Source organism: Centropristis striata, chromosome 11 (assembly GCF_030273125.1).
Source record: "Centropristis striata isolate RG_2023a ecotype Rhode Island chromosome 11, C.striata_1.0, whole genome shotgun sequence".
Classification (NCBI taxonomy): domain Eukaryota; kingdom Metazoa; phylum Chordata; class Actinopteri; order Perciformes; family Serranidae; genus Centropristis; species Centropristis striata.
Window position 1 is genome coordinate 30,148,300 of NC_081527.1, and position 25,789 is coordinate 30,174,088.

At 40.5% G+C, this 25,789-nt stretch overlaps 2 protein-coding genes across 2 annotated transcripts; both read right to left on the bottom strand.

The window, feature by feature from the left end:
• Positions 1 to 1,978: 1,978 nt before the first annotated feature.
• Positions 1,979 to 5,019, bottom strand: LOC131980860 (tripartite motif-containing protein 16-like). Its single transcript, XM_059345169.1, has one exon. It carries the CDS (start codon positions 5,002 to 5,004, stop codon positions 3,343 to 3,345), a length of 1,662 nt encoding a protein of 553 aa, XP_059201152.1. The 5' UTR covers positions 5,005 to 5,019; the 3' UTR covers positions 1,979 to 3,342.
• Positions 5,020 to 6,839: 1,820 nt separating this feature from the next.
• LOC131980806 (tripartite motif-containing protein 16-like) lies at positions 6,840 to 8,719 on the bottom strand. The gene has a single exon (XM_059345111.1). It carries the CDS (start codon positions 8,644 to 8,646, stop codon positions 6,970 to 6,972), a length of 1,677 nt encoding a protein of 558 aa, XP_059201094.1. The 5' UTR covers positions 8,647 to 8,719; the 3' UTR covers positions 6,840 to 6,969.
• Between the last annotated feature and the right edge of the window lie 17,070 nt (positions 8,720 to 25,789).

Consider the following 25,789-nt stretch of genomic DNA (forward strand, 5'->3'; position numbering starts at 1 on the left):
TGCATGGCCATTTTGTTATGGCCAAGGTTATAAAATAATCATGGTGACATTGAATAAATCGTCACTAATTGCATCTGTGCCGCTACACACTGACACACTCACGACTGGCTCCCTTCATAAAAAGGAACACAAGGTCTCACACTGGCTTTCACTTTGGCCTTGGATGTGTATCGTAAGATGCAGAATTATCCAATATTGATAACATTCTAAGCCATAATGACGCCTTTATAGTAAGGAAATTAATCATGTAAATGGAACAAAGGTTTCTACTTTTATAAATATCAATATGAAAATACCCATGGTTTCATTCCAGTGGGAATGAGCTTTAAAGAGTGGGGTTACAGTTTATTTTGCTGCATTTCGATTCTTTGTAGCCAAAAGTGTAGACCTTGGGTTTGAAATGTTTTGTCAGTCTAAACTCCATCCATTGAAAGCCATTAGTCAGTCGCCATGATAATAGTTCAATTCACAACACGTGCTTTGCCTTGAACTTTGCCAAGTGATTATGTAGTGTTTTTGGGCAAAATGGTTACTGAAGTTATTAAATAAATGGATGAAAAGAGGTAAGTGGATGAAGGATTCTATACGTTTCTATGGACATTTAGAGTTTCATCTGTGAAAGGATGTTATCTTTGATATCCATTGTACCATTTAACACTTTGAGATGTTCAGTGAAAGAGCCAATATAGGCCCCAACTGACTTACTCAACTGCTGCTTCTTAAAGAGCAGCTTTAACTTCAATCTGCAATAAACAGCTGTGCTGATGCTTCGTGGTAATGAGGCAGAGAAGACCTGCAGTCCTTCCTCTGCATAACTCCATTCTGTCTGGATGCATTTCCCTTCATCTCATCCTGATACCAGATGATGTTGTCTTCAAGCTGGAGAAAGTTGATCCCTTCACAGTGTAGTTGTTGTACATTCATACATACAGGTTTCATTCTGAGGTTTAAAATGTAAAAGGAGAATTTAAAGATTAAAATCTTCTGTTATTTATTTGGAAGAAAACTCAATTGATTACATGGAAATAACACTGAATGGATTTAAACAGCCAACATTTACAGCTGGTGCTGTAATAATTCTGATGAATAATGTGCTGTATCACACATTTCCCGTTTAAAAGTAATTTAAAGATTAAGATCAGCTTTCTGGGAAGTGAGCGGAATAAATGATTCATTTCAACACTGGCACACAGCCGGAGCTTTTTGTTTGAATATGGCTTATGATCATGTGGAATGGCTTTCATTTTCTTTAAAATTCAAGTGCTAATATAACCATCTTTATTTCACAATGTATCCACGGAAACGTCGCTTTAGAGACCACAAACACTTTTTTGTGTCACTCACCGCCTTCTCTTTTTGCTGTTGCATAAACAACAAAATATGTCTGAATGTTCTGATTTGTGAGCCTCAACTACATTATCAGTGCCTTATTTTCTGAATTTATACTAAAAATCAATCTATTTCTCTAGACATATTATCAGATCTACCTATTACCATTTGAGATTAATTGCTGGAGTTGTCATAATATTACATTATGTCTGATGCCGATGGGTGGGAGCATGTAATCTGTTGCAGTTATTCTAGAGTAGACTATTAAATGCACAAAGTCAAGACAGGAGTCAAGCTTCGTAATTTAAACAAACATGTAATTATTAAAGCATTAAAGCACGTTTAGGGCTGATTAAGCTGGATGATTAAGACAAAATGTGTTGTCCTGCATGCTGTAACTGGGCTCCAATATTACCTTTTCATAAACTCACCCACTCCAAACAACATTCAGACCACCAGTGTCACGTCAGACTGGATCTATTTCAGTCATCCAGATGGTTAAGGTGACATTTACCAAAGCTTACAGAATTCTTTAGAGCAACTGCTAAGTACCATTACCTGTCAGGGGGTTGGGATGTACAAAATACCAGGAACACTTGCTCTTTTTATAAGCTTTTTTATTACATAAAAAGACAGCATGAATTACGAGTAAAAGCCACTTCCTTGCATTGATTTCTCTAACCAATCACAGAGGAGAAGATAAACAGAATTAGCCTTGGAGAAGGAGTTTTAAACTTTAAGGGTCAGTGATAGCTGGATGAAACTTAATATCAGGAAGGAGGTTATTTATAGCAGACATTTGCTGTTTAATAAAGCACATTCCATCACATCAATCTAGAAAAAAGTCTGATTAACTTAATATCAGCTGAGTTAAGCTTTCCCTTACACCATCAGAAAACACCATAGAATTTTTTCTATTTCCATTCATGGTGAATAGCTGAACTGTCCTCAGTAACCTGCATCTGTATTCAGATAGGCCAGACAGGCGTGGTTTGTATTTACATTCATTCAATATTCCTGTTTCGATTATGATAATGACAAGTGAAGTTTAATAATACACCATTGTACCTCTTTTGTATATTGATTTAGATAAGGAAAAAAATAAAATTTCTGACAAATGAATGAAAAGAGAAATATTGATTTTGTTTACAAATTTCCAAATTGTGAGAACAAAAATACCTGTGTTTTAAAAGCCATACAGTAGAAGAGGAAAAAAATGGAAATACAATCTATCATGAGCACTGACAGGCTCCAGTAAATAAAATAAAAACAGACAGAGGAAAAAAATGTGTTTGTTCACACATCCCATCAGTGAAGTTTGTTAAATGATTTTTGTTCAGTGATTTCTTGTACAGACAATTATAGTTTTATATTACATCATAGAGCCTCTTTTGTACGTTGATTATAACAGCAACATTTGGTTTAACAAACCAAACGTAGAAAGAAAAACAACATTCAAATATTCAACAAAAATTTAGTTCACAGAAATTAGCATTTTCATTTGAGAAATATCGGCTCCACATTATCATGTCGGACTCCAAATCTACGACCCGTAATAGAACCAGTAATATATTTCATGTTTCAAAGGGAAGCATCATCTGGGATTCAGGCTCTGACTCCAGCTCTAACATGTAAAGTCAGAGATGATTTTCCTCAGCGGTGGACATCGTCTGTTTGCATTTACTGGTGAGTTTTACAGAAGCTGCAAACCGTTAGCTGTGATTAACCTGGTGGTGGTGGTGGTGGTGTGTCACTCAAGACTGTCAGATCATTTTGAGCCTGTCTCATTGATATTCACGACCCTTTCTTCTGATTGGCTGAGCTCGCTGGAGCTGCAGAGAGAGGCTGAGAGAGCAGATGTACAACTGAGCTGAGATGTTTTTTAGCATGTAAAACTACATATTTATCTCCTTATAGATAACAAAACTTCATATAAAAACACAACAAAGGTGAACAATATGGGAGCTTTAAGAGTTAAAACACATTTTACTTGCATCCTTTAAATGATTTTGGTTATTTGAGTTTACAGAACTCAGCAGTGTCTCCATAATCATAATAAAGCCGAAGTCCAGCAAAGAGAGGCTGAGTAAATGTGGTCTGGACTCTGTGGAGGAGAGTCATGGTTTCAGAGACACTGTAGAAGGACAGAATACCTGCTCTATGATCCAGGTACACTCCCACTCTGGAGGTCCGAGGACCTGAGACAGGAGTTTGGATGTTGTTGTACCAAAATGTATATTTGTTGTCACAACAATCTAATGACCAAGATTTGTCATTGTATGCAAATGGACTTGCTCTGTTGATATTGTTGTATGAAGCTGCTACATTAACTTCAACCCCTCTCCACTCCACCTCCCAGTAACAACGTCCAGTCAGACTCTCTCTACTCAGGACCTGCCAACATCCAGTGAATCTGTCTGGGTGACGTGGATAGGACTGATGATCCTCTGTTAATGTTGCTTTTCTGTTCCCCTCAGATAATAACAGCTGTGCATCTGCTGTGTTTGGATCCAGTGTGATCTCACATGAATATCTTAAGAATCCAGCTCTGGTCGTGGGCTCTGCTGGTGAATCTGACAGTAAAACATCCACTTCAGTCACTGTCAGTGAGAGCTTTTTCCATTCCTCTCTCAGGACGTCCTGTAGTTTGTCTCTGACTTCTGACACAGCCGCTGTCACGTCCTCAAAGTAGCGCAGAGGACGGATCTCCATGCTGGATGTAGACTCACTGAGTGCTGACAGTGAGGGGTAGCTGTGCAGAAACTGGTTGTGATCCTCTGTGTGTGAGAGTTTCTTCAGCTCAGCGTCTTTCCTCTTCAGCTCAGCGATCTCCTGCTGCAGCTTCTCCTCAAGCTCTTTGACTCGACTCACTTGGGTGTCCTGCTGGGATCTGACCTGCTGCTTCACCTCGGAGCTTCTTTTCTCCAAGAGACGGATCAGCTCGCTGAAGATCTTCTCGCCGTCCTCCACTGTTTTATCGGCGGAGCGATTGATGTTCTGCACCTCCTGTTGAAGCAGCTTCACATCTTTCTCTCTGTCCTGGATTCTCTGCTGGATGTTTTGTCGACTCACCTCCAGCTCTTTCTGCTTCTCCGTCCGTTCTGCTGCAGCTGAGACCATGTCGTGGCCTTTATGTTCATCCACAGAGCAGAGATAACAGATACACTTCTGATCTGTACGACAGAACATCTTCATCACCTCATCGTGCTGAGAGCAGATGTTCTCCTGGAGCTTCTCTGAGGGCTCCACCAGCTTGTGTTTTTTAAAAATAGGTAATTCATAATGAGGCTGAAGGTGTTTCTCACAGTAAGAGGCCGGACAGTTGAGACAGGACTTGAGGGCTTTCAGTTTTCTCCCAGTGCAGAAATCACAGGCCACATCTTCAGCTCCAGCATAGCAGAGATCAGCAGGAGCAGCTGGGAGTCCAGTCTTCTTCATCTCATCCACTAAAACTGCTAACATGGTGTTTTTCAGTAGGACAGGCCTCGGTGTGAACGTCTGTCTGCACTCAGGGCAGCTGTAGATTCCTTTTCTATCCTCTTCATCCCAGTGTGTTTGAATACACTTCATACAGTAGCTGTGTCCACATGTAGTAGTCACCGGATCCTTCAGTAGATCCAGACAGATGGAACAAGAGAAGGTTTCTCGGTCCAGCTGAACTCCTTTCTGCGCCATTTCACCTCTCAGTCACAAGGACAGTCTGATCTGAACAACATGTGTATGTGCAGTGAGTGGCTGCTGCAACTCACCACCATGTTGATAACGCCCATTTTCAAACTAGGAGATCTGAAGGGGAGGGAACAAGGAAACACGTGGACAGAGTGGAGCTGGCTGTGTTTGAGAGCAGAGAGAAGAGGGAGGGGTTATCAAGATCTGAGTCACTCCAGGAAGAGGAGCGCTTTGAGAGAGACACCGTGTTCAACTCTTGTTTACAACAGAGCTCATTTCTCTTTTCAACACACTGTTCACTTTAACTATTGACTCAGAATAGTTTGCCTGCTAAAAGTTGAACACTGAGACAATAGATTTGAGTTTTCTCCATTTTTGACTTCACTAAGATTTACAAGTTTAGTTGCATGTGTATGTGTCAGTTCAGGAAAAGGATTTATCACACAGACACATTCCCAAGTGCACAAACCAAATCTTGGCTGTAAAAGCAACAAGTCATAGAAAACTCCTTTGAACTTTCTTCACTAAAAACAGCTTTTGTCTGAAAAATGAGACTGACTGACAAATGTTCTTCTGCTCTCAACATGAACAGTGAACTTTGTGTAGTTTCAGGAGGAGAACGGCCTCAGTTATACTCTCATATTAGTTTCTGCATTTATCCATCATATGAAACCCTGGAATTAAGACAAGCATAAAATACTTTGTTTACATTTGTTTATTAAACAGTTTGTTGATACATCCCATCATTGAAGTTTGTTAAATCATTTTAGTTCAGTGATTTTCTTGAACAGATTGACTTCATCCACACAATCAATTAGTTTGATCAGAATCTTAGAGATTTACAAGAGAATAATGAATGATTTACTTATTGATCATGATAATTATAGTTTTATAATACACCATAGAGCCTCATTTGTACTTTGTTGGACCAAATGTTGCTGTTAAAATCAAACAAATAAATGTAGATATAATTATGGATTTCTTTTCTACACATTTCCTTTGAATATCTGGAGCTCTCTCTCTTCAGACCCATGCAGTAAAAGAAAAAAACAACAACTTACAATATTCAACAAACATTTGGAGCACAAAGAAATTGATATTTTCCTGCAGAGAAATATGAGTTGAGGTGAACAACAGTCATCGTGAGCAGTGAAAGCCTCCGTGGCTCAACAGACACAGGAAGGAAAGTCAAACATTTACAGAACAACTAATGAGCAGATGTCAAAGCACCGCCCATAATGTTTGATTGACAGCTGATCTCTGCAGAGAAGAAATGCCAAAACGATGAGCTGTCAGCAACAAACATGGAAAGAAATCAGTTTAAAGGTCCCATATTGTAGAAAACATGATTTACAAGTCATTTGTGATTATATGTAGTTACAATAAAAATACTATAAAAAATGTATTGTCTGACTGAGTGACGGCTTTTTTATTGTGCATAATTAACGGAGTAAAGAAGCTGCTCATATAGTATACGGCTGTCTCCACATTATCATGATCCACTCCAAATCTACAACCTGTAAGTGAACCAGTAATATATTTCATGTTTCAGTCAGAGGGAAGCATCATCTAGGATTCAGGCTCTGACTCCAGCTCTAACATGTAAAGTCAGAGATCATTTTCCTCAGCGGTGGACATCGTCTTTTTGCATTTACTGGTGAGTTTTACACAAGCTGCAAACCATTAACTGTGATTAACCTGGCCATGTGTCACTCAAGACTGTCAGCCAATCAGAAGAAAGGGTTGTGAATATTAATGAGACAGGCCCAAAATGATCTGAGCTCACTGGAGCTGCAAACGGAGACGAGAGAGCAGATGTACAATTGAGCTGAGATGTTTTTAGAACATGAAACCACAAATATTTCTCCTAATAGTTATAAAAACTTCATATAAAACACCACAAAGGTGAACCATACGGGAGCTTTAAGAGTTAAAACACATTTTAACCTGCTGTCCCTTAAATTACTTTGGTTATTTGAGTTTACAGAACTCAGCAATGTCTCCAAATTCGTAATAAAGCCGAAGTCCAGCATAGAGAGGCTGAGTGAATGTGGTCTGGACTCTGTGGAGTAGAGTGATGGTTTCAGAGACGCTGTAGAAGGACAGAATACCTGCTCTGTGATCCAGGTACACCCCGACTCTCGAGGTCCTAGGACCTGAGACGGGAGTTTGGATGTTGTTGTACCGAAATGTATAATTGTTGTTGTAACAATCTAATGACCAAGATTTGTAATTGTATCCAAATACAGAGTCATTCGACCCCCCTGCTCTGCTGATGTTCTTGTATGAAGCTGCTACCCAAACTCCTCTCCCTTTCCACTCCACCTCCCAGTAACACCGTCCAGTTAGACTCTCTTTACTCAGGACCTGCCAACATCCAGTGAATCTGTCTGGGTGACGTGGATAGGACTGATGATCCTCTGTTAATGTTGCTTTTCTGTTCCCCTCAGATAATAACAGCTGTGCATCTGCTGTGTTTGGATCCAGTGTGATCTCACATGAATATCTTAAGAATCCAGCTCTGGTCGTGGGCTCTGCTGGTGAATCTGACAGTAAAACATCCACTTCAGTCACTGTCAGTGAGAGCTTTGTCCATTCCTCTCTCAGGACGTCCTGTAGTTTGTCTCTGACTTCTGACACAGCCGCTGTCACGTCCTCAAAGTAGCGCAGAGGACGGATCTCCATGCTGGATGTGGACTCACTGAGTGCTGACAGTGAGGGGTAGCTGTGCAGAAACTGGTTGTGATCCTCTGTGTGTGAGAGTTTCTTCAGCTCAGCGTCTTTCCTCTTCAGCTCAGCGATCTCCTGCTGCAGCTTCTCCTCAAGCTCTTTGACTCGACTCACTTGGGTGTCCTGCTGGGATCTGACCTGCTGCTTCACCTCGGAGCTTCTTTTCTCCAAGAGACGGATCAGCTCGCTGAAGATCTTCTCGCCGCCCTCCACTGTTTTATCGGCGGAGCGATTGATGTTCTGCACCTCCTGTTGAAGCAGCTTCACATCTTTCTCTCTGTCCTGGATTCTCTGCTGGATGTTTTGTCGACTCACCTCCAGCTCTTTCTGCTTCTCCGTCCGTTCTGCTGCAGCTGAGACCGTGTCGTGGCCTTTATGTTCATCCACAGAGCAGAGATAACAGATACACTTCTGATCTGTACGACAGAACATCTTCATCACCTCATCGTGCTGAGAGCAGATGTTCTCCTGGAGCTTCTCTGAGGGCTCCACCAGCTTGTGTTTTTTAAAAATAGGTAATTCATAATGAGGCTGAAGGTGTTTCTCACAGTAAGAGGCCGGACAGTTGAGACAGGACTTGAGGGCTTTCAGTTTTCTCCCAGTGCAGAAATCACAGGCCACATCTTCAGCTCCAGCATAGCAGAGATCAGCAGGAGCAGCTGGGAGTCCAGTCTTCTTCATCTCATCCACTAAAACTGCTAACATGGTGTTTTTCAGCAGGACAGGCCTCGGTGTGAACGTCTGTCTGCACTCAGGGCAGCTGTAGATTCCCTTTCTATCCTCTTCATCCCAGTGTGTTTGAATACACTTCATACAGTAGCTGTGTCCACATGTAGTAGCCACCGGATCCTTCAGTAGATCCAGACAGATGGAACAAGAGAAGGTTTCTCGGTCCAGCTGAACTCCTTTCTGCGCCATTTCACCTCTCAGTCACAACGACAGTCTGAGTTTCACTTCCTCATAAGTGAAACTGGTCTGAGCTCTGATCTGAACAACATGTGTGTGTGCAGTGAGTTGCTGCTGCAACTCACCACCATGTTGTTTACGCCCATTTTCAAACTAGTAGATCTGAAGGGGAGGGAACAAGGAAACACGTGGACAGAGTGGAGCTGGCTGTGTTTGAGAGCAGGGAGAAGAGGGAGGGGTTATCAAGATCTGAGTCACTCCAGGAGGAGGAGCGCTTTGACAGAGACACTGTGTTCAACTCTTGTTTACAACAGAGCTCATTTCTCTTTTCAACACACTGCTCACTTTAACTATTGACTCAGAAGAGTTTGCCTGCTAAAAGTTGAACACTGAGACAATAGATTTGAGTTTTCTCCATTTTTGACTTCACTAAGATTTACAAGTTAAGTTCATGTGTATGTGTATGTGTCAGTTCAGGAAAAGGATTTATCACACAGACACATTCCCAAGTGCACAGACCAAATTCATTCATTCAATTAGTTTGATCAGAATCTCAGAGATATACAAGAGAATAATGAAAGATTTCTTAAGTTAATTTGAACATGACAACAATAGCCTTATCTATAAGATGATTTGAACAAACAGATGTAGATATAATTATAGATATTTATCTACACATTTTCTTTGTATGTTATATTTTTACTACATGGGTCTGAAGAAAGGAAGCTCCAGATATTCAAATATTCATCAAACATTTGGAGCACAGAAAAATTGTTGTTCACCTCAACTCATATTTCTCTGCATGAAAATATCAGTCATCATGAGCAGTGAAAACCTCCGTGGCTCAACAGACACAGGAAGGAAAGTCAAACATTTACAGAACAACAAATGAGCAGATGTCAAAGCACCGCCCATAATGTTTGATTGACAGCTGATCTCTGCAGAGGAGAAATGCCACAACGATGAGCTCTCAGCATCAAACATGGAGAAATCACTTCAAAGGTCCCATATTGTAGAAAACACGATTTACAAGTCTTTGGTGATTATAAAACAGTTGCAATAAAAATACTGTGAAAATATATTTTCTGACTGAGTGCTTCCTTAATTATGCACAATAAAAAGCTGTCAAAGAAGCTGTTCATATAGGATAAGGCTGTCTTCACATTATCATGATCCACTCCAAATCTGCAACCTGTAAGTGAACCAGTAATTACAAAATGAAATAAATATTTCATGTTTCAGTCAGAGGAAAGCATCATCTAGGATTCAGGCTCTGACTCCAGCTCTAACATTTAGAGTCTGAGATCATGTTCCTCAGCGGTGGACATCGTCTTTTTGCATTTACTGGTGAGTTTTACACAAGCTGAAACCTGTTTACTGTGGTTGGCCTGGCCATGTGTCACTTAAGACTGTCAGTCAATCAGAAGAAAGGTTTGTCAATATTAATGAGACAGGCTCAAAATGATCTGAGCTGCTGGAGCTGCAGAGGGAGTCTGAGAGAGCAGATGTACAATTGAGCTGAGATGGTTTTAGAATGAAAACCACAAATGTATATTCTTATTAAACACAACAAAGGTGAATAATATGGGAGCTTTAAAGGTTGAAACACATTTTAACCTGCATCCCTTAAATGACTTTGGTTATTTGAGTTTACAGAACTCAGCAGTGTCTCCATAATCGTAATAAAGCTGAACTCCAGCAAAGAGAGGCTGAGTGAATGTGGTCTGGACTCTGGAGGTTGATTTTGTTGTAAAAAAAAAAAAAAAAGAAGTATAATTGTTGTTGTAAAACTATAATGCTGAAGACTTGTCATTGCGTCCAAATACAGAGTCATTAAACCCCTCTGCTCTGCTGATGTGCTTGTATGAAGCTGCTACATAAACTCCATCCTCTCTCCACTCCACCTCCCAGTAACACCGTCCAGTCAGACTCTCTACTCAGGACCTGATTAGTAGTGAATCTGTCTGTGCAAAGTGCACAAAAGTGCATTACCTAAAAATGTACATATACTGAGCTAAAGTGCAATGCAAAATTGGGTATGACTGGACAGCTCTTGTAGATTCATTGAGCCCAATTTTATCCATGTTTGTCCCCATAGTAGCATTTCGTTGAAACTTGACCTCACTGTATAAAATTAGTGACCTTCCACCACTGGCTGTGACTATCCTAGAGAAGTATTCAGATCCCTTACTTGAGTAAAAGTAAAAAGTAAAAGTCCTGCATTCAAAACTGAATGAAGTAAAAGTACACAGCATCGAAATGTACTTAAAGTATCAAAAGTAAAAGTACTCGTTATGCAGGATGGACCAGATTGTTTTATATGTTCTAAATATAATATTAGAATATTATTGGTGCATTTTTGTAAGCAGCATTTCATGGTTGTCAACATAGGGCTCATTTTAACTATTTAATATACTTCTATGTGGTTCACTTTAAATTAATCATGTTTTTTAAATTTTTAGTACAAAGTACAATATTGTATGTAAAATGTAGTGAAGTAGAAGTATAAAGTAAGAAATGTGGAAACACTCAAGTAAAGTAAAAGTACCTCAAAACTGTACTTATGACATTTACTTCAGTACTGTACTTTTGTGTCATTCCACCACTGGTCACAGCCTCATTAAACTTTACAAAACACAAACTTGAGACCTGCAGCATTCAGAGGATGTATGGGTTCCCTGTGTATGTGCAGTTTACAGAACAGCAGCGCTCACCATCCAATTGCAGAAGAATTCAATCTTGCAGATCTTGAGAACCCCCAAAATCTCAAAAGTTGACACCAAGTCACAGCATGGATCTTTCTGTCTTACCATGAAAACCCAAATCAAAAGAAAAAGGTTCTGTGATGCATACATTCTGCTCAAGTGGACTGCGTGGCCCAGGCATTAGGGTTTACTGACAAGTGTCATCTTGAGAACTCAGTTTGTTACTTTGTTAGGACACTGGTGGGTAAAGGAGGATCATGTCTCATTAAACAGCAGTAGAGCAAGTGGACCTTCTCTCTGCTTCCACTTGAAGCGCTCCCTGTTTTAACATAACACTCTGCTGGAGGGAAAACTTCCTTTCTCTCGTAGCAGGCTGCTGGTAATTATCCCGCCCACCTACAGTTTATAATCTGAGCGGCTGTAGAGAAGTTTCTCACTGCAGAGTTCGAATTCAATCAGATGAGTAATTAGATGGCAGCTTTTGTCCTGTTAATTATCAGCCCACCTGCAGAGAGAGTCAGTCCACCATCACTCCCTTTAACTCCTCATTTCTCTTAAATGATCCAACATGCACTTTTCATCAATGTGTGGGCTTGTTAATTCAGAACATCTGCTAGATTCAGTACCTGCCTTCACCGAACAGCTCATTAAAATCTGTTAATGCTGAAGAGTGTGATAACTGTGACCCTGACATTATTCAATTACTAATACTAATGAGAGAGAGGACACCGAACCATCAATCATCGCTAAATTTGCAGTTCTCACTGGACCATTTATTCAAGATACTTCAGACGAATGTCTAAAAAGGTGGTTGTTAAAACCATTTTCCTTTCCACCCTGTTTGTTCTCAGTAATTTATTTGACACCTCCGTGTCACATGGCGTCTCAGCTAAGGAGACAAGACAAGGGAATCCAAGGCAATACGGATTAAAAAGATTTATCGTGGAACAAATCAAGCTGATGTTGTGTACGTCTGCAGAGAATATTTATCAGATTGTTCACACACAGCTTTGCTTTAAGAGCACCTTGACTCTTCCCACCTCTCCTCCTTAATAGAAGATAACACCGGTCTAATCTCTAATGGAAAAATAACAGTCCCTGGAGAAACAGAGCTAATCTGTGACAGAAATAACGGCATCGGAAGACAACTTTTTAAACATGGCTGCCTGCAGACGACGTGTACTTTTGAAGACTTATCCTCACGGTGGTCGCCAGGAGTCGGTGTTGATACATATCACGGGCCGAGCCACCTCAGATCCCTGCTATCCAATTATACATTGATTTTCGAAAAATGTTTCCGTTTCCTCTCTGCACGCTCTTATCAGGCAGGTTGGGGAGTGAGGATGAGGGAGCGGCTGCAGGCCTTCGACACGGTGGAATCTAGACAACCTCGACTATTAATTGCAATCTTTTGTCTCCAAAAAACCAGCAAGCTTTAAATCTCTCAGATAAAAAGGTAAATACTTCAATCTAATAGGGAGTAAAGACCCATCATTTGGAGTTGATTCTCTAATTAAATCTTCAGTTAAATGCCGGGGAGGCTCCATAAATAAAGTGAACACACCTTATGTTTACTGATGTGTCACTTCTTCTGCATCAGCGTCCTTCTGTTGTGCTTTAGCTCTTTTTGTCTAAAAACAGTGTGGCTCATCTAAGGTGCTTCTTTCTTGACTCACAGCCTATACATCAAGAAAAAGGTGTCATGAGCAATTGGACATCATTTTTGCTCAACAATCCTCTCTGGCACTTAAATTGTTGTTTTTTGTATTTTAACGGGATGTGTTGATAAAGCTATATAACAAGACTAAACACACTCTGCTCTCTGTGCTGACACATGAAAGTACATTAGGAAGCACAATGTGATTTAGCAGGGTGAGATTCATTTAAGACTTCTGTTTTCAATTGTACACTTCACGCTGTTATTTCTCTGCAGATCTTCTCCAGGCTACCATGCTGTCATCAGTATCTTGAGGCATTCACATTCAAGTGTCTCATTTACTGCACTGCTCTTCTCGCATTACATACACCTACATCCTGACATTTACACTGGAGTCCCATTTAGTCGTTAGCTCACACACGGAGGCAGTAAAGCTATTTTCAGCTCAGCAGGGCTCCTTCTTTCCATTCTCTCTGCAATTAACTTCACCCTCTCACTTTCAGCTTGTTTATTTCTTGTCCTATTGTTTGGTAATTACCATACAGCAAAAGAAAACAGGAATAAACAATGATGGAATGTAACTAAAGTACATTTACTCAAGTACTGTTCTTACGTAAAGTACACGTACCTCAAAATTATGCAACTTTATACTTCCACTCTATTGTGAGGCAAATATTGTACTTTTTACTTCCACTACATTTAGCAGACCGCTTTAGTTACTTTTCAGGTTGTGATTTACCATAAAAACATGATGCATTTAAAATGATTAGACATTTTTTAATTAACCCTCATAACAGTTAAATTGTTTTAGTTTTTTATACATGTGCAGATAAGGCTCATTTTAACCATCTAATAAATTTGGAATATTTAACACAATCTGAGTGGGTCCATTCTGCATAATAAGTGCTTTTACTTTTGATACTTGGAGTACATTTTGGTGCAGATACTTTTGTACTTTTACTTGAGTACGTTTTGAATGCAGGAATTTAACTTGTAGTGGAATTATTTCAGTGTGGTATTAGTACTTTTACTGTAGTAAGGGATCTGAATATTTTTTCCAGCACTGATAATTACTGACTGTGAATACAATGGAACATGATAAATATTCAGTCATTCATTTGAGATAAAACAGGGAGACTCTTTTGCCTTGTTATTAATTATGTAACATCTATTCTGCATCTGAATTTTGGTGGCAGTTAAGACTTATTGGCTGTGGAATACATAGCACATATTTCACATGATTGTGATGATTGTGTAAACAATTAAGTATGATACAACATGCACATTGAGAGTTAAGAGGTCAGTAAACGACCCACACTATTAATCAAACTTTTACCCAATATCCCAGTCTGCAAACATGGAAAACAGGAAAAAAAGTTTCTGCAAGAACTTGAGCAGAAACAGAATAGAAACAGTGATTCTGATTGATCGCAAATTGTTGCAAAAGACAAAATGATTCTGTTTGAATAGAAAAAGAGTTGCTTTCTGCCCACACTCAAGGAACTTTGATCAAAGTTCCTGTTAAAAAAAAAAAAGACAAGAAAAATAGTGTGGCTTGGTGATGTTAGTTGTCCATTAGTGCTGATGCCATTTTAAACACTTGGCTGTCAGGGGAAAATAACTGACACTTGGAGCAACTGATATTTTTCCCAATTTGGTAAGCCCCTAGAGAAATATTAACTGCTCGAGTAAGGTGTTTTGGTGTTGGAGGAATCATTAGTGCCATCCAGGCCATGCAGTGAGTGGACACACCAACCTCTGAGGAATATCACACAACATCCCACAATTTATTCTCCCAGTTTGGGGGCAAGAGAAATGTCTCCAAGTAATGAATTAAACATAGCAGCAGGTAAAAATGTATTAGTGCTTACCGGGAAAACATGAATAATGCATTTGCAAATGGATCCATTTAAACCAAGATAGGTTTCCTCAGCTCGTTTGTGTGTTCACACAGAGCAGCATGGCTGAGGTGGCGCTGACAGCTACAGTTTAATTTCCCCACCGGGCAAATTTGGCCCTGGTGAAATGAGGGGTTTTAGAAAGCATTCCCATCTCTGCGGGATAAATATAGCACGTGTAAAGAAAATGTTGGTGAGTGAACAGGTTTTCCCGAGCCAAAACATGGTGGCAGTATAGGTCACTTTTAGATAGTTAATTATTTAGGACATAAATCCAACAAGACAGAAGAGAAAGAATTCTGTAGTTTCTCAGTATTGTGTGTCGAGTGAGACTACAATGTCAATATTTGTGAATGACAAAGATGCCAAACACAATGGAGGTGTAGATCTTTCATTTTCTACCAGCGAGTTTTGGGCAGCATTTCCAATTCTGTAGTTTCTGTAACAGACCCCTGGGCTGTGGATGAGTACCAGGCTTCAGAACATTTGTCAGTGGGCCATGAGGAAACTAGCAATAAGCCCATACCACATTTTCCTAATTCAATTACAGTGGGTTATCTGTGCATAAGGTAATCACCCCATCATAACATTCTGAGAGTTTGGTTCGAGTAATTTTGATTGCTTGAACAAGATTCTTGTTGTACGAGGAGGCAATTTTGAATGCAAGGACTTGAGCTGAGCTGGAAAAGTGTCCCTTCTGCAATAAAAAAAAAAAACTCTTCACCCTCTTTTGTGGAGATCCATCTGAAAGTTGTATGAATCTAGTCATTGGATGGTTTGACAAGCAAAATAATTTGATGAAAATTAAAATGTACATTGGAGCCACAAGAACAGTGCAACAACTTCAGTGCAATTGTGTTAAGTAAAGATTTTTAGTCTGGAACTAGGTTAAAGCCTAGTCTGTCAACTCTAGCCTTTAGGTTTAACGCTTTCTATACTGCCTGTAGTCTAAGTGCATTAAACGTAATCAAAGCCTAGCCTCTCTGCCAACATGTGTCAAACAGAAGTGAGAGCCAGGAATAACTTTATATACAGCTTTCCAGACACATTCGAAGCATCCTATTGGATGATTGATCATGATTCATCCTTCAGTAATCAGGCTGTCCTCTGTGTCAGCTGTAGCCTCACCTGTTTTCACTTTGCCAGCAATCAGTGCCATTTTGTGATCCACCCCAATGTGGCTGCTTAGGTGCATTTTCCACAAAATCCAAAAGAGCTAGAAAACAAACTATAAATACATCTCATGTATCACAACAAAAAAAACTACATAAATTAACTATTTTTAAAGGCAGAATAAAACTTACCAAGCTAACCATATTGCTGCTTTTTTGAGATTCATAGTACCTACATTATGTTGTCTTAGGGGTCAAAAAAGACCTGCCACTATGTTTAACAGCAGAGGAAACCCCCTAAATGATCTATTTTCAAATTGAAATTTGATGAATTTTCCTAAAATGATAACATGAGAAGGCAAAACATTGCCTTTGCTGGTGTACAGCTTTCATGGAAATTTGAACAGGGTACAAATCTTGTCTAAGGGCCACAAAATCCATGCATGCATGCATGCAGGCACCTACACATGCACTCTGACTAACTAAAAGAGGTTTATTTATTTTATTGCTAAATTTACTGCAAAGCTGTAAACATAATAATTTAGAGTTAGAAAAATACACTCAAAAATGTACATAACTTTCAAAAGAAAGATATGGAGTTCATGTGGTTTCATTTATGCATCCAAAAACATTAATCCAGTTTTCCTTCATCAAAATCTGCACAATATTTAAATAAAGAACACTCAATTGCCCAGTTTGTATGTTTTCAGTGGTTGTTTTAGAATTACTAAAGTTATGGTTATACAGAGGAGGCAACAAGACCAATGGTAATTAAACTTTCCGAACACTTAAGCTGACGGTTTCTTTCTTTGAACCTATATCCATCAGTGTGTGGTGGCCAAAATTTTTAATTTTTATTCGGTATTAAAAGGGTGAATTTTGTTCAACAACCATGAAAACAAAATCATGACCAAAATGACCTTCAGTTTTACCATCATGGTTTTGAGCAGGCCAATGTAAATAGATTATTTTAAATTTTTAGGGTTTTAATCCTGTTTATGTCTACATTTAATTTTACACCCCCTTTATTTTTTCCTGTAAATGATCTTTGAAATTTGTAATATCTTAGTGTCTGTTTTTATGACGGAATAAAACCAAACTAATGATGCTATTTTGAGGTTTATACAATCTGTGTAAGTTAACTTTTTTTTTTAATGCGCAGTGTTTATATGATGTATGGAATTTTCATATTCCTGGAGCTTTTAATGATTTAAAGTGTCTACATACAAGAAGACCATATATGGAAGAAATGTTCCCCAGCTGCTTCACCTGCTGATTGCTTATTGGGAAGCACACCTGGGGCAGGTGAAGTCAGGCCTATAAAGTGAAGTCAGTTGGTGTCCTGAGAGAGATCAGTAGAGCTGATCCAGATCTTTATGTCCAACTCAAACAGGTTACCACCCCTTTACCAAACAAAGCAGGCAATACTCTGGAAAGGATTAGACTCAACAAATCAAACCACTTCTTTATTTCATTCAGTGTTTGGTATATCGGATAACGGTACATTTAACTCTGCCAAGGTTTTTAAAAACATAGTCCATCCAGCAGGCCTTGAAATATCAGCTACATTATGTGTTGCTGTCACATTTTTTTATCAGGTCATACACATGTGACCCTCTGATCGCTCGCTTATTGATAATAACTCCTCCCTGGTCAGACCACGATTACATGTGGTGCATGGGACAAAGCCTCTAAAATATGCTCTGCATTTTTGGCATATGTCTCAAGATCCTCTACAACCATGTCCTTTACAATTGTATCATCAGAGGCATCAGCAATGCGTGCATTGTCCTAACTTACACCAGACTCAACACTGCTTTCAGTGGAGGGCAATGAAAGAGTCACAACTGTCTTCTCATGCTCACCCTGCTTCACCAATGCCAGGTATCTCTGGAGGATACGGGAATATCTTTTTGCCTTTTCATACACGTCCAAGTCGGACAGTTGTAACCCCTCAATCATAGCTTTGTCTAATTCGTTCTGTGCAGCTTGTCTGATGGTTCCTGTACTTTGCGGCTGTTGCTGTTTTAACAACTCCAGTTGGTGTTGGGGGACCAAAAACATTTTTTGAGTATGCTCCATCTCACCGAGAGTTAAAAAGGCTTGTGATAAACAGTATAGCAGCTCCTAGCAACGGTAGCAAGAAATCGCCACCAGACTGGTTAATGGCCTTTTTTTCTTTGTGATTTTGGTTGTTTTTTTTAACCTGATTACTGATTACTGTAAGGCCTCTAAAAAATTTTTAGCATTACCCGGAAACATTTGTCTACCTAAAAGCGAAATTTGATATTTGTCTCTGGGTTATTAAACATAAGATAGTTAGTGTTTAAACTGACGGTTCGACTGGATTTACCCTGAATAAATAAATTCTATACAAGATAAATACAACTTAAATTTCTATGATGAACATATTTTGTAAATACACTTTGAACCTCTATGTTATTGCTAGCGTCATTCATTAAATCATCTATGATGAGTAAATTGTTTTTGTCTGGGGGTAGAAGGTTGCATCACACAGTGATTCTGGCAACCCATTTACAAATTTGATGTCCCTTATCTGAAGAAGTTGGTCATACAAGGGTTGCCAACAGGAGTAAATATAAACAATATTATCGAGACTGTTTGAAAGGACCGCTAGCAACCATGCTAAAGGGATGCTGTAATCTGCCATCAAAACCGTGATTTAGTTTAGTATCCATAAGGCAGTGTTGAATAATCAAACAGCACCCGGCGCTTGTCATACACCACACAAACTTTCTTAACTGTCATTTTTCAAATGAAACTTCTTTTTGTCACGTTTGATGGTGTCAGATACAGCGATCACGTGTGCGTCTGTGCTCTGGTTGGCTACAAATGCGTGAAGCAACCCTTTCAGTGAGTCATGGGTGACAACACTAGCATTTGCTGCATTAAGTGTTACACACCAGGGGCAGACACATGTCAAGTGTAAAGGTGTGTGTGTCAGGGGGGGCAAAATGTTATGCTTACCAAACTCTGTAATGTACTCATCCCCTGGCCCCGATGTGTTTAATTCGTCGGTCAGATCACCGAGATACGGGCCTAAGGGAGGAATCCACTCACCAGGACGCGATGTGAATATCACAGAGTCTGTGTCGCAATACAAAACACGTCGCTGGAGTTTGTCCAACAGATCATACAACATAAGCCGAGCGTATGCAGTAGTCATGGCGCCTATAAACACATTTACATCCTTTACTCTGGACCCCCTAGCGTCAGCGTAACGCCACTGAGAGATGAAACAGAACTGCCTCACTTCATAATGGTCGCTAAACATCAAGGTTGTGAATCTGGCAGGATCTGTTATCAACTCTCACGATGGCATGTTGCCCCTCATACTACTCCTTCCCCACAATGAATTTAGGAGTAATTTATTACAACTCCTAACAGCTTTGTTGACACAGATCTTGGCAGGATCAAGCCTGATCCCCTCTTTATCAAAGTACTCTGCAATGTACCTGTCTGATCCTGAGGAGATTTCACATGTGCAGGGTAACCAGATGCCTCTTGTTTACATTTTAGAAATGTTTTGACATACTCCTTACAGTGTCTGTCTTTTCTGGAAAATACCACACTTCATCAATGGAGACAATCTGGTCCCCTTTTTCAACAGCTTTTTCAAGCTCAAAGGAAAGCCATGTTCCTGACAGTTGTCTGTCAGTGTCACCATGAAGACACTCCCTTGTCTGATTCTGCGTTTCAGCACATGTGCGACACAGTGGAAACATGAGCTTCCCATGACACCGGAAGGGAAGTACGGGGTGATGCAACTCCTTTGGTAGTCTCACAGTGCATTTGACAAAACCGAAATGATTTGAAATTTTGTCAAAATTTTTGTGGATTATTTTAGGGTGTCCAATTGGATAGTCTTTTTTAGGCTGTCCATCCATCCATTCTCGTCCGCTTATCCGGGGCCGGGTCGCGGGGGCAGCAGGATAAGCAGGGCATTCCAGGCGCCCCTCTCCCCAGCCACAACGTCCAGCTCCTCCTGGGGGACCTCGAGGCGTTTCCAGGCCAGGCGAGAGATATAATCCCTCCACCGTGTTCTGGGTGTTTTTAGGCTGTACTGTGGGGTAAAGGCTTGTGAAATCAAATTAGTGAATCTTTTCATCACTTTCAGCCTTGTGGTAGAGCTTCATAGCATTTGTGCGTCCACCAAAGAGAGCATTTCTAGGGGCCAGTCGCTCAGGCTTTTTGTATGTCGCTAAAAACAACTTGACATCTGGATCTGTCGCTGTTAATGCCCTCCAATCGCATTCCCACATAACAACAACGTGAGCCATACCGTGCCATGTTTTTAGCGCTGATACTTTACTGCAAAATGCATGGTATAGTGCGCCATAGGTCGTTTTGCAGACTGGATTTGAATCGCCCTGTACGTGACACTTTACACAGCCATGGTAGAAACATCCAGCAAATTCATAGCATGTATTTGTGGAGGCATTGTAACCATCCACAAAAAATGACCCCACTCGCTGTTCGCCGCCACGGAGTGCATGTTGTATCAGACTGTTTTCAGTATGTGCTACATATTCGAGCCACTGGATTGAAACGTCTGAATAAGTTTTATTTTGCTCAATGTATGCACCATCATGAGAGCCAGAGTGTCTTTGGGCAGAAACAGTGTTTTGTAAACACCCATGCAACTGAACGCCAATGTTGTCAAAGAAAAAGCATCCAGCTGTGTACACTGTAAAAATGTCTCCCTGTGTATGTTACATGCCTTTCGCAATTCTTTATCATTAACACAGTAATGGCAAATCTTTGCTTGGAAATCAAAGGTACCGGAGCGGACTGTGTCATGAATTTGCACCTCACACCCTCGCTCATATTGTCATAAGTAGTAATAATAGGGTATGATTGCGCGTGCATGTGAATTATGTGGGTTCATGCACGCGCAGGGGGGCGTGTCATATGGGAGGGGTGATCTAAAAAAGGGGTGTGTTAGGGGCGTATATGGGCGTGCTTTCGCTATTTGCGATATCTAACCGTGAAAGTTTTTAAATCTTTTTTTTTTGAAGCCTCTCGCTAGCTCTGTCTGCTACCGACTTTTGGTGTTGCGAAGCTGTGCAAGAAAAAACTTCTAACTTTTTTCACCATTGTTTTGACTGAGTATTTGTCTACACTATCAAAGATGGTCTATCCCAGCGGTAAGTGGACATTTATTTATTTATTCGTTTTTCTCTATAATAAACATTTTAAGCATGTTATACCTTTCTTTCTTTATTTTAAAAAAGTATTCTTTGGCAGGCAGCAGTCTTGACCTGGAATTCGCTATTGAGAGTATTACTCCGCCGGATAGCTCTGTGAAGGGTATTTATCTTTTTTTGTCATACATTACATCTATCGGCTATGTGGTTAGATAAATCTCTTTAGAAACCGTGTATTTGTTCAAATGTATATTTCCAGAAAGTAAACCGAGAAGATCGCTCTCGTTGAAAGTTCTGAGGGCAAGAAGCGCCGCGAAACGCGCACTTCAGGCATCCCTAGCGGATACGGGGTGAGTGCGTTTGTAAATAGAAAATGTATGACAGGAGCCATTACAAGCTGTTAACCTTTTTTTTTTTTTGTGTGTGGTGAAGAACATTTTTGGGCACCTTAGAGGCCGCGTGTGGTGACGCGTCAAAGAGTGCGCATGACAACGGTTTGACTACTCCAGAGGAGAAAAAAAAGAGTGCTGAATATCCAGGACCGTGCAGATACAAGGTATAAGAAGTATACATGTGTGTATATATATATACATATAATCCTATATATATGTGTTGTTACTATGTGAGTTAAAGCATTTTTTTTTGTATGTGCTTGTACTCTTGTTGAACAGAGGGTGGCGACACAGTCTCTGTGACTGAGACAGAAGCGTCGACGCGGTATCTGGAAGAAGAATTAGCCGCTATCATCTCATCGCAGCCCCGCAGAATATATACGCTACAGGTGATATACAATGTCTGTTCCGTAATGGCGTGTTGTTTAATGAATGTACACCTGTAGCTGTGGAAGCAACAACCAATGAATGTGCACCTGTATCTGTGGAGGCAGTGATTGATGAAAGCGCACCTGTAGATTTGGAAACACTGATTAACGAATGTGTAGATGTGGAAACACAGGCTGATGGTTTATCAGATTTAGCAGATTTAGCGGACAGTGTTCCCGAGAGTGTTGTGGGTGACTGGTTAAGTCTGCTTGACTCTGGTGTTACATTCCCCGATACATCAATTCCTTCTAAAGAGATTGAGGAGGTGAACACAGCTGGTTTATCTGAGGGTTTTGAAGAAGTGGGTGTTTTACCGGGGAATACCGCATTTTGTGAGCTGGATCTATCTGACCTGCTTTTATTAGAAGGGGTCTGTGACAGTTTACCCTTTAAATTGGAAAAATTCACGCAAACTGTATCACCTGTTAAATCATCTGAAAAGAAAAATAGCTGCTGTTCAGAGGCTATTGGTCGTGAGGTGTCTGTTTTGCAGGATATAATAAAAGAGGGGTTTGATCAAATTCAAGACCGTTTGTTTCAGCTGGAGACAACTGTTCAACATTTGGTTAATTCCGAATCAGCTTTCAAATCAGGGGTATCAACCAACTTCAACACCATCGGGAAATCACTATCTAAATTTAGCGTACACATAGATCGTGTTTACAGCAGATTAACACCCGGTCAATAGTAGTTGTTAAAATCATGGCTCCTCCCAATAAAAAAAATTAGACTCAGCATTTCTGATATTATTAATAACGAGTCCCAGCAAGGCCAGAGTAATGCCTTTTCATTCAACTTTGGAATACTTGAACAGTGCAACAACATCTTAGAGCAAAAGTGGCAAATGATAAAAAATACGTTTATCACATCTGGCAACACCGCTGCAGCTGATGATTCATCAGAGACGCCTCTGTAATCAGTCTCGATCAACATCAGCAAGAGCAGCATGATGTACCGTTTGACTTTGAGGTCTTTAACCAGTGGGATGAGATTTTGGAAGATAAGTGGAGAAAAATTAATAGCGCAGGTGGCGCATCATCCCCAGCTATTACAGCGAGCCGCTCTATTCATAGTGCGCCTGCGGAAGCCGGCAATGGTGTCTCTACAATCAGTCTCAATCATCAACAGGATCAGTGTAATGCACCATTTGACTTTGAGGTCCTTAATCAGTGGGACGCAATTTTGGAAGACAAATGGAGAAGTATTAATTGTACCGGTAGTGTGGAGGAGGTTTTACAACCACCTATTACAGCGTTGGACTCTCACGCGGGCTCTGAACGCTGTACTGTTAATATTAACACTAATGTAGCATCCGATGCCCTTTGTTCACACCCAGAATCCGGATCCTTATCAGCTGTTGTTAATATTAACAACCCTGCAGCATCCGCATCCCATTGCTCCCCCGCAGGAACCAGATAATTAGTGGCTATTAACAAAACTAACATTGGTTCTAGAGGTGTGAATACTTTTGATGCAGAGGGGGCGGGTGCTGTAGAAAGCGTGTCTGAGTGTACTCGGAGCGCGCAGCAGCAGGGGTCTGGGGCTGGTGGTGTCAGCATCAGGGAGATTCCTAATTTTAATGCACTGGAACTGCGTCAGAGTCTCAATTTCAGAAATGTGGGTCTTAATAATCCTGAAGAGGTCCCTGGCAGAATTAGAGAGATGCTCTCTACAGTTATCAACCGTGCTGTAGAAGTTTCACAACCGGGCAGCTCATTAAATGTGGTTTTACGAGGTCCCTCTCTAGCCAGCGATGTACAGGCAATTTTGAATGCGGACACGGACTACAATGCAGACCTCTTTATGGAAGAGATGATGCAGGCAATACAGAGCAATGATGATTTCCTAGCAGATGACGAGTTAGAGTTTGTTGTTTCCGTGGCACAGAATATGAGTGGCGGAGCTCGTCTCAAGCTGGGTAGCATACTGTATGATGATATTCTATCAAAGAAGGGAAAATTCCTGTACAACCCCAACAATTCTAGTGTGGATAACAGTCTATGCTTCGGTTTATGCCTCACACACGCTACAAACAAATTAATGTCCGAGCATGAAAAAATAGTAAGAGCCGGACACATGCATACGGCTGTAGGACTCGATCACATGACTCCAGTGTCTTTTAAAGATGTATGCAAATTTGAAAAGCATTTAAATATCAAGATTATAATTTTTCATCACACTGAAGGGCGTAAAAAGCTGCAGTGTTTTCAAACACATGATACACCACACGCACAGACAACATGGCTTTATTTACACGATAATCATTATTATTTGATAGAAAATCCGACTGGCTTTTTCGGGTCTAGTTATGTCTGTAAATATTGCTATGTGCCATATAACACCCCGCTAGTCCACAACTGTAGACACAGGTGCAACGTATGCTTTACACTGTGTCAGCAACATCCTGGCATGTAAACGCATATGTAAATCTGAACACTGTCTCACAAGGAATCAGACTGTGTGCATCTTCTAACTGTTTGTGTTTTTGATAACAATGACAATTGTGACAAGAGTGATAACACTGTGAATTGTGTGGTCAGACCTACAAACGCACAAAATAATCCCCGCACACCTGTAGACCTGCTGTGTGCGCTCACTGCGGTGAGCACAAATTGGACCTTTCCCATCAATGTTTCATACAACCCATAGAGAAACAAACACTTAGTGAAAAATACATCTACGATTTTGAGACCAGATACCATGATGGTCGACATGAAGCGAATTTTGTGTGTGCTATGGACATGAGCCGAAGCAAATTCTGTTTCAACACTGGTAATTGCGTCTCTGCATTCATACATCACTACAGAAGGCCAAAATTCAGGGGGTACACATTCATAGCTCACAACGCCTCAGGCTTTGATAACTACATAGTGCTGGAGTATTTTGTGAAACGTGGAATCACCCCCAGTGTAACAATGCGCGGGAGCAGAGTGATTTTAATGCACGATGCACATTATCAACAGCGGTGGCTTGATTCATTCAGCTTCTTACCCATGCGCTTGGCCAAAATTCCGTCGGCTCTAGGTTTTGAAGATATGGAAAAAGGATTTTTTCCACACAAATTCAATACCAGAGACAACGAATTTTACACTGGCCCATATCCATCGCCTCAATATTATGGATATGAAAATATGAGCGATGGTGAAAGAGCCAGATTCGATGCATGGTATGACACGGTCCGCACAGGAACATTTGACTTCCAAACAGAGATTCGCCGTTACTGTGTGAACGATGTTGAAGTTCTGCGTAAAGCATGTAACATTTACCGTGAGACATTTCTACAGAGTACGCAGCTGGACGCCTTTGCTTTTACAACACTGGCGTCCAGCTGCATGGGTGTTTACAAAACACTGTTTCTGTGGCGGCGAACAGCAGGTGGGCTCGTTCTTCGTGGATGGTTACAGTGCCTCCACAAATACCGCATATGAATTTGCAGGATGTTTCTACCACGGCTGTGTGAAGTGTCACGTGCAGAGTGATACAAATCCTGTGTGTAAAGCAAGCTTTGGAGAGCTTTACCACTCGTTTTGTGAAAAAATCACTGCACTCAAGACACACCATGGCATGGATCGCGTGACTGTTATGTGGGAGTGTGAATGGAGGGTTTTAAGTGCAACAAACAATGATGTCATGGCATTTTTAGCCTCATACAGAAAGCCTGAACGTCTGGACCCCAGAAATGCACTCTTTGGTGGGCGTACAAATGCCATGAAGCTGTACCACAAGGCTGATAATGGTGAAAAAATCCATTATTTCGACTTCACTAGCCTCTACCCTACTGTCCAGTCTAAGAA

Bases quoted from the DNA above. Each gene is read 5' to 3' on its own strand.
- LOC131980860 (XM_059345169.1), bottom strand. From the start codon at position 5,004: ATGGCGCAGAAAGGAGTTCAGCTGGACCGAGAAACCTTCTCTTGTTCC.
- LOC131980806 (XM_059345111.1), bottom strand. From the start codon at position 8,646: ATGGCGCAGAAAGGAGTTCAGCTGGACCGAGAAACCTTCTCTTGTTCC.